Source organism: Tupaia chinensis, unplaced genomic scaffold (assembly GCF_000334495.1).
Source record: "Tupaia chinensis unplaced genomic scaffold, TupChi_1.0 Scaffold143646_1, whole genome shotgun sequence".
Taxonomy (NCBI): Eukaryota; Metazoa; Chordata; class Mammalia; order Scandentia; family Tupaiidae; genus Tupaia; species Tupaia belangeri.
In genome coordinates, this window is record NW_006203494.1 from 534,667 (window position 1) to 542,808 (window position 8,142).

An 8,142-nucleotide genomic window follows, 5' to 3' on the forward strand; every position below is an offset into this window, starting at 1 on the left:
ATCTAATTCTATTATTATTATTTTTAGATTTGCTACAGGGCACATGTACTCACCAGAGAGAGAAAGCAAGCAAACCACCAGGTCGAGGAACGAAACTGCGGGATGGCCATGAGGGAGTTCAGTACCTTAACTGCCACGCCACCTGCTGGCCGCACGCCTGCCCCCTGTGGCGTCTGGATGCCGCCATCCCTCCCTGGCTCAGTCTGCCCTGGATCGTGGCACTGCGCCAGCCTTGTCCTCAGGGGCTCCCATGCTCTGAGCCAGAACCTGCCTGTGCGGCTCTCAGCTGCTCAGCCCCTTTGACCCTACCCGTGTCCGCGCTGCAGCACTCCAGGCAGAGCACTGGCGTGGCCTCCCTGTCACACGGGGGTTACAGCAGCTTCACTATAGCGAGCTGCTGCAGGGACGCAGTGCACAAGGGAGGCCATGCCCCTCACGGCAGCCATGACGGCAGTCTCTGACCCAGGCAGCCTGAGCCACGCCAGACACGCCGGACACGCCCACGTCAGGGCCCAGCAGGCTGCAGGGGCACTAGTCTCGCTTGCCCTCTCTCATATGTGTGCGTGTTCTCTGTCAGGAGTGCAGACAACTGTGCTTGTTATAGAGCTGGAAATAAAGGACCAGCAGGTGGCATAGTGGACTCCGCATGGCTCAGCACAGTTTGAGTCCTATACATGGTGGCTTGACAGTCCCCCTGAGCACTTACACATGTGTGCCCAAAATGCCAGGAGAAGGGATTGCAGCATGGCCATTCCTCCAGGGGGTGATTCTCACTTTCCCTCTCACTTTTTCCATCTCTCTCCTGCAAGTGCACACGTCCTAGGCCAAAAAACTTTTCAAAAAATAAATGCATAGCAGAATGCTGCAGTCTTCATGAAATGTGATGTCCAGCTCCTTTAGCAGTGATCATATTCCTGGCAGACTAGGAGAGTACACTTGAATGCTTTGAGTCCAGATCACTTATTCATTTGTTCATTTATTTTGCTATAGGACATGGGCTTGCCTGACAGAGACAGAGAGGAAAAGTGAGAAGTCACCGTCAGTGTTGATGGCACTACCACAACCCCTTCTCCGTTTTCCTCTTAGGATTTTGGGCACACAGGCACACAAACCCAGCGTGAATTTCAAGCAGCCAGGTCCAGGACTCTAACCTGCACAGTTGGCCATGTGGGATCCGGCTGCCTTTACCTCCATGCCACCTTTGACCCTGTGTATGTATATGTGTGTGTGTGTGTGTACGTACGTTCGTATGTATGAGAGAGATTTTTGCTATAGGGTATGTGCACTTGCCAGAGAGTCAGAGACAGATACAGAAAGTGAGACATCACTCCCCAGAGGTTTATGGCCATGCCACCATCTCTTCTCTTGGGATTTTGGGCACGCACGTACACACGCCCAGCATGAGGTGTTTTGGTTTTTTTTTTGAGAGGTTTTTGCTATAAGGCACGTGCACTCACCAGACAGGCAGAGAGACAGAAAGCGAGAAATCACCCCCCCAGGGAGATGGCCACGCCGCAATCCCTTCTCCTCCATTCTCCTCGGGATCCTGGGCACTCAGCACACGTGCCTGGCATGAGTTTTAAGCCACCGGGTCCGGGACGCAAACTGCGGTCGACTACATGAGAGTCCAGTGACAGCCATTATGCCAACTGCTGGTCCCCCAGGGTAACTTTTAAGCCAACGGGTAAGGCACTTGAACCACATCCACCATGTGGGTGGGAGTCCAGCACCGTGACCGCTGTGCCATCTGCTGGGCCCTGTTTATTTACTGTTAGTGGCCAGAAGATGTGTGTTCTCACCAGGGAGGCAGAGGGAGGAAGAACACATCCCTCGCGGTTCAAATCCCAGACCGGCAGCTCAGAGAAGTCTTGGAGTGTGTGTGTGCGCGCCCAAAGCCCTGAGGTGAGAATGGAGGGAAGCGACTGTGGCACGGTCATCTACTCAAGGCGCACATTCTCACCCCCGTCCCTCCCTCAGGGCAAATGCTCTCACCATAGAAAAGTTTTTCAATGTAGGATCGCAGAAAAAAGAAACACATGTCCAGTCCTGCCAAAGATATTTCTGCAAACATTTTCGTTCATTTCATTTCTTTTAACATACTTAGTTATGATTTAGATCATGTAGTATATATAAACCAGATTATCCATGGATAAGTTATAGATTACATTTGTAATTGAGGTAAAATGCATAAATAAATCATATATGCTATATACATAATATACAATTATATGTACAATTTTATACAACTTTCTATTTCAGTTTTAACTTAGTATTTTTTAATTTTAAAGTTATTTATTTTCCTTTTTTTTTTTTCCTTTGGAGAGGTTTTTGCTGTAGGGCCCATGCACTCGCCAGAAAGACAGACAGAGACAGAGAGCAAGAGATCTCCCTCCAGGGGGGATGGCCACGCCCCAGTCCCTTCTCCGTTCTCCTCTCGGGATCTTGGGCACGCACGCACACGCACACAGCATGAGTTTAAGCCACCGGGTCGAGGACTCAAACCATGGTCCACTACGTGGGAGTCCAGCAACATCGCCATTATGCCAACTGTTGGTCCCTATTTTGTTGTATTTATTATTATTATTTTAATTTGACCAGAGAGAGTGAGAAAGCAAGCTGCCATGTCCGGGATTCAGACTGTGGTCGACCATGTGGGAATCCAGCACGCCAACCCCCACGCCCTGCGCCGGCCCCTGACTTAGGATTTAAGTACTCTGGAAGGTCAGTCCGTCGCCGCCGTCGGACATCCCAGTCTGTTTTGCTTTAAAAACAGGACCTTGTGCCCAAGTTGTCTGGGCACAGGCGCCGACGTACCCAGCAGCATCTCTGCAGCCACTGACGCCCGTGGCTGTATGGACTGCCCGTGTCTGCAGCCGCAGCTCCACCAGTCAGCTGAGGGGGCTGTACGTGGGGCCGGCAGGCGGTGCAGTGGTTACTGCGCTGGACTCCCACATGGCAAACCCAGTTCAAGCCCCAGACCCAGTGGTTTGAAACTCACGCTAGGCACATGTGCGTGCATGCCCAAAATCCCAAGAGTAGGAGAAGGGATTGCATTGTGGCCATCCCTGCTGGGGGTGATTTCTCACTTTCTGTCTCTCTGTCTTTCTGACAAGTGCATGCGCCCTATAGCAAAAACCTCTCCGAAAAAGAGAGAAAGGTGAAAGTGGCAGCTGGTCACACGTGTGCTCTGAAGGTGGAAAGGAAGGAGGGAGGGAAGAGAAGGGATTGTGATGTGGCCATTCCTTACCCTGGCGGTGGGGGAAGGTGGCTGTTTCACTTTCTGTCTCCCCTTCTCTGCCTCCTGCAAGCTCACAACCTTGTGCAGCACATTAAAATAAAGACGGGCCAGCAGGTGATGCGGGGGATACCCTGACTCTCACATGGCTGACCGTGGTTTGAGTCCTGGACTCGGGCGCGTGTGCGTGCATGCTCAAAATCCCAAGAAGAGAATGGAGGAGAAGGGATTGCAGCATGCCCACCCACCCTGGGGCTGGTTTCTCACTTTCCCTGTCTGTCTCTCTCTTTCTCTCTCTCTTGTGAGAGCATGCACCCTATAAAATAAAGACAAGGTGTTTAGTGTCTGTGTTAGGCCTCGTACCCTCATCTCCCGAGGAGCCTCACTCCTACGTGAAGGTCTTCACAGCAGACACATCATGCAGTGCACACGTGGCCCTGGTGGGTTTCTGTGAAGCCAGGTTCGGCTCTGGGTCAGGATGGTCTCCACATGCCCCTTTTCTCCCCTCTAGCCCTCTTGGGAGCAGGACAGTAGGTGGGAGGTACGCCCTACTGTGGCTTCACGCTGTTTCTGCCCCCAGGTGGCGTTGCTAAGGAACCAGATCGGCTCTTGGGGCTGTCCCAGGCCCAGGCGTCCTGTCAGCCCTGCACAGGTGTCAGTTATGGCCCGCGTTGAACCCTTACTGCTGGACTGTCCCTAAAGCAGTACTGTTACAGCCAAAGTGCCAACTTCCCTCCATTTTAAAGCACCCTCTTTCGGATCTCCCACCCGACCCTAAGACCCTTCTGTGTTCAGAACCCTAGGCTCTTGTTCACGAAGAGAGAGTGTAACCTGCTAGACAGGTTGAACACGCAGCTGGTGCGCAGCGCCTCACCCCGGCCACCTGTGTCCTGAATCAGGCGGGCAGGGTGGGCTGTGTAGGGACTGTGGCGCTCACGTTGTGGGACTGCTGGAGAAGCCTGCCGCGCCGGGACACCCACACTGGTGTGCCTGTGCCCTCGCCTCGTGTGTGCTCTGAGGTCGCGTCGGCTTGGTTCGGCTCTCTTAGCAGGTCGCCTGCTGCAGGTTCCAGTGTCCCGTGTCCCTGTGGTGGCAGGGATCTGCCTGTCCGGTGACCTCCTGCCCTGACTCGGGCCTTCATAGCTGCCGTGGGAATGGCCATTTCAGAGACTGCTGATTATACGCCACTGTCCCCTTCTGTCCTCTCCACGCAGCAGCCGCAGGCCGGCCCGCCGCAGACCCCAGCATGGGGCTGGACAGTGTGGACGCGGGAGATACCACGCCGCCCACCAGGAGGAAGAGCAAGTTCTCAGGCTTTGGCAAGATCTTCAAGCCCTGGAAGTGGAGGAGAAAGAGAAGTAGCGATAAGTTCAAGGAGACTTCGGAGGGTACGATGCAGACGCCCGGCCAGGTGCCCGTTAGGTAGTGGGCGGGCTCCGTTCCTGTAGCCCCCACTGGACAGGGAGTTGGAGCCTCAGAGTTTGGCCGGTGAGCGGCCGCTGCCCCACCCGTGGGCGGCCTGCTTCCCAGGTGTGCCGTCCGGTGGCCTTAGAGTCCCTGTGGTCGGCGGGCGGCGCCCCTGAGCTAAAGCCAGTCCGCAGTGTGTCTCCCACTCGCCGCTTCCCAGCCAGAGTTGGCCACAGATGCCGTGCTGAAGCGTCACCGTAAGGAGGGTCTCCAGGGCTGCTCCCTTGGGAAGTGATGCTCCCCAGTAGCAAGAGTCTGTGATCTCAGTCGATTCCCCACCTGAGGTCTGAGCCTCCCTGAACTGAGGTCTGAGCCCCCATGAACTGAGGTCTGAGCCTCCCTGAACTGAGGTCTGAGCCTGGATTCTCCCTGCTGAGGTCTGAGCCTCCCTGAACTGAGGTCTGGCCTGCACTCTCGGCCCTGCTGTGGAAGTGGGGCTAAGAGCAGCCCTGGCCCCGGGGGCCTTACTGAGGGCTCTTTCCCACTTCAATGGTAGTTTTAGAGCGGAAGATATCCATGCGAAAGCCGAGAGAGGAGCTGGTTAAACGGGGGCTGCTGCCTGAGGACGAGGAGCAGGGTGAGTTCCATCGCAGGCCCGCTGGCCCCGGGGCTGTCTTTCCCCTGCTGTTGCTGCAGTTGGGGTCGGGCGGGCTGTAGCAGCGTCCCCCTTTCTCCCGGTGTCTGTAACTCCAAAATCACACAGCAGGGAGGGTCCCTCGGACAAACCCTCCTTGCTTCCCCGGGTGGCCTCAGCTTTGTGCCGGCTACAGGACTGTTAGGCACTCATTAACCACACGTCTCCCTGTGTCATGGCTGCCCCCATCTCCTGCGCGTCTGTCCCGGAGGTCTCTTGGACACCTCATCGCTCACTGCTGGTTTAACACTGTGCTAAACAGTTGCCAGTGTGTGACTTCGTGCTTTTTTTTTTTCTCTTTTTTTTTTTTGAGGGGGAGAGGTTTTTGCTGTAGGACACGTGCTTTCACCAGAAAGACAGAGACGGAGAGACAGAATGCGAGAAATCACCCCCAGGGGGTAGGCCATGCCATAATCCATTCTCCTCTCGGGATCTTGGGCGCGCACGCACACGCACCCAATGTGAGTTTAAGTCACTGGGTCTGGGACTCAAACCGCAGCCAGCTACATGGGAGTCCAGCGACATAGCCATTACGCCAGCTGCTGGTCCCATGACTTCATTCTTTCTTGCCCTTGTTTTTGAAGCTTGCTATAGGGAATGTGCACTCAGTGGCAAGACAGAGAGAAAGCAAGATCAGCTCCGCAGGGCAGTGGCCACACTGCAGTCCCTTCTCCTCCATTCTCTTCGGATTTGGGGCACACAGGGACTCACCCATGGTGGCGTGCAAGCCATGGTCTCAAACCGTGCAGTCGGCCATGTGGGCTCCAGTGCTGGATCGACCACGCCCCCTGCTGGCTCCCAGTGTGGGACTGTCAGGGCAGTTGGTCGTATACTGAAGCCCGGTACGTCGGTTGTGTTTCATTTCTCTTCATTTGAGTTAATCTGCATGAGACAGAATCTGAATGCCAAGTATTTTTTTTAATGTTTTTTCTTCTCTCTCTCTTTTCTTTTTTAATTGCCAGAGAAGTAGAAAGAGTACCCCTCAGTGGACACTCTCTCATTTTTCTGTTTTTCTTTCCTTATTTTTTTTGAGAGAGAGGTTTGCTATAGGGTGCATGTGTTCACTGGAGAGACAGAGAACGAGAGGACCACCCCCAGTGGGGATGGCCACGCCACAATCCCTTCTCTTGGGATTTTGGGCAAGTGTGCACACGCACCTGGCATGAGCTTGAAAGGCCAGGTCCAGGTCTCAAACCACAGTCGACTGCGTGGGAATCCAGCGACATAACCATTACACCGTCTACTGGTCCCATTTTTCTGTGTTTTTCTATGCAAAAATGTGTCATGACTTTTCCCAACAGCTGTATAAATTATATGAAATTATTATCATCATTGGTTACCTCTGGAGGTTCGGGTGAGAATATGGAGGTTTTTTGTTACACTTTTGTGAACTTTCTGTGATTGGTTGTCACTGTCTTCTCAATGACTGTTCCAGTCGGGTGCTAAACCAGGTGTTTGGGTGCCTCGGTGCAGGTACAAGGCGCCCCCTGGAGCTCATACGTGGCCCTGCCTTTCCACTGCTCCCTGCTCCCGCACCCTCCCATTCTCTCTGGTCAGCTGCTCTTGCCCAATGTTTGCTGTTGGCTTTCCAGCTGTAGCTCGGAGGTCCAGTCGGTGACCTGGTGCGGTCACTGCACGGCTGGCCCCCTGCCCCAGGGCGCTGACCTCAGCCCTGCTCTGTGCAGAAGCGCTGCGTGGTGTGGGGTCTGGTGTACAGAGCCCCCACTTTAGGCCAGAAGCAGGGTTGGAACCTTGGAATCTTCTCCGCCCTCAAAGACAGCCCTTTGACTTGGCTGTAGTAGTCCACCTTGGCCGCATCAGCAGACACCGTGGATCGTCACTCACGATGTTGGAGTCCTGCCCTCCTCCAGGTCGGCACCGCGGGGACCCTGCTGGCCTGAGGTGCAGCTTGCGCAGTGACGACCCGCCATGCCGACCTACCTCTCTGCCCCTGCTGTTCTGGGTGCCCAAGCCGATGTGACTACTGCAGTCCCAAAAAGTTGCTTGGCTCTAGAGCTGCTTGTGCTGCTCCTGACCTCAGACCCTGCCCTGCTGCACACCTCACCGTTACTGGGCTACCGAGAGCGACCCTGCCGGGCTCCTGTGGGCAGGGCAGGTGGGGGACCCGTCTGTGGGGTCTGGCAGGCTCACACCGGACCCCAGGTGGTTTGCCGGGAGCGTCTCCCTGAGGAGAGTGCAGACAGATCTGCAGAGCCTGACGGTGTCAGTCCCCGTGACCTAGGAAGTGAGGCCGCGGTCTTGGTCCCATTCTCTGTCCTCCACATGTGTGTGCTGGGAGGTGGGCGCGTGGCCTTTCTCGTCTCTCCCTCTGTTGGGGCCTTGGAGCACTCGCTCACGTGCCTGTTGTGTCTCTCAAGCCGCTGGTCCAGGACTCGAGCCTGCAGGACGGCACGTGGGGCCCAGCTGCCTTTACCACCAGGCCTCGGGGCTGCCCGAGGGTTCTAGTCTCTTACCCTCCATGCTCTCTGTTCTTGCTCCTGAAGAGGTTCGGAGACCTCAGTCATCGCCGAGGGTGAGCACTGCTCTGGGAGGCCATCTCGCCATGCCCGTCACCGTCAGCGTCATGGTGGGGCTGGTCACATAGTCGTCCTCTGCACTGAGCCGCAGCTCATCATGAGTCCCTGTTCCAGTCACAGTCCCTGTCACCCAGCCCTCAGCACTGGCCTCTCCTACACGCCAGGCCGTGCCTGTGGTGCCAGCTCCAGCTTCCCTGGAGCAGGCTCCTCGTACCCTTCTAGCCTCTCCAGGTCCCCGCACGGCTGCTTCTCCCGTGTCCCGTCAGGTC

The 8,142-nt window shown here is 55.5% G+C and overlaps 1 protein-coding gene across 4 annotated transcripts in view; it reads left to right on the plus strand.

The window, feature by feature from the left end:
• Nucleotides 1-3,544: 3,544 nt before the first annotated feature.
• The window catches only part of PHACTR4 (phosphatase and actin regulator 4), a 38,635-nt gene continuing 34,037 nt past the window's right edge, over nt 3,545-8,142 (plus strand). Inside the window, exons 1-2 of one of the 4 annotated variants that reach the window (XR_003547202.1) lie at nt 3,545-4,623; nt 5,199-5,279. Coding sequence is in view for 2 of the 4 variants with exons in the window: in XM_027766728.1 (XP_027622529.1) it covers nt 4,482-4,623; nt 5,199-5,279 (223 nt within the window). In the remaining 2 variants the exon portion in view is untranslated. Of the gene's footprint in view, nt 4,624-5,198; nt 5,280-6,618; nt 7,208-7,235; nt 7,870-8,142 lie in introns of those variants that run through there. The other 3 variants (XM_027766728.1, XM_027766729.1, XM_027766730.1) reach the window with 3 other exon arrangements.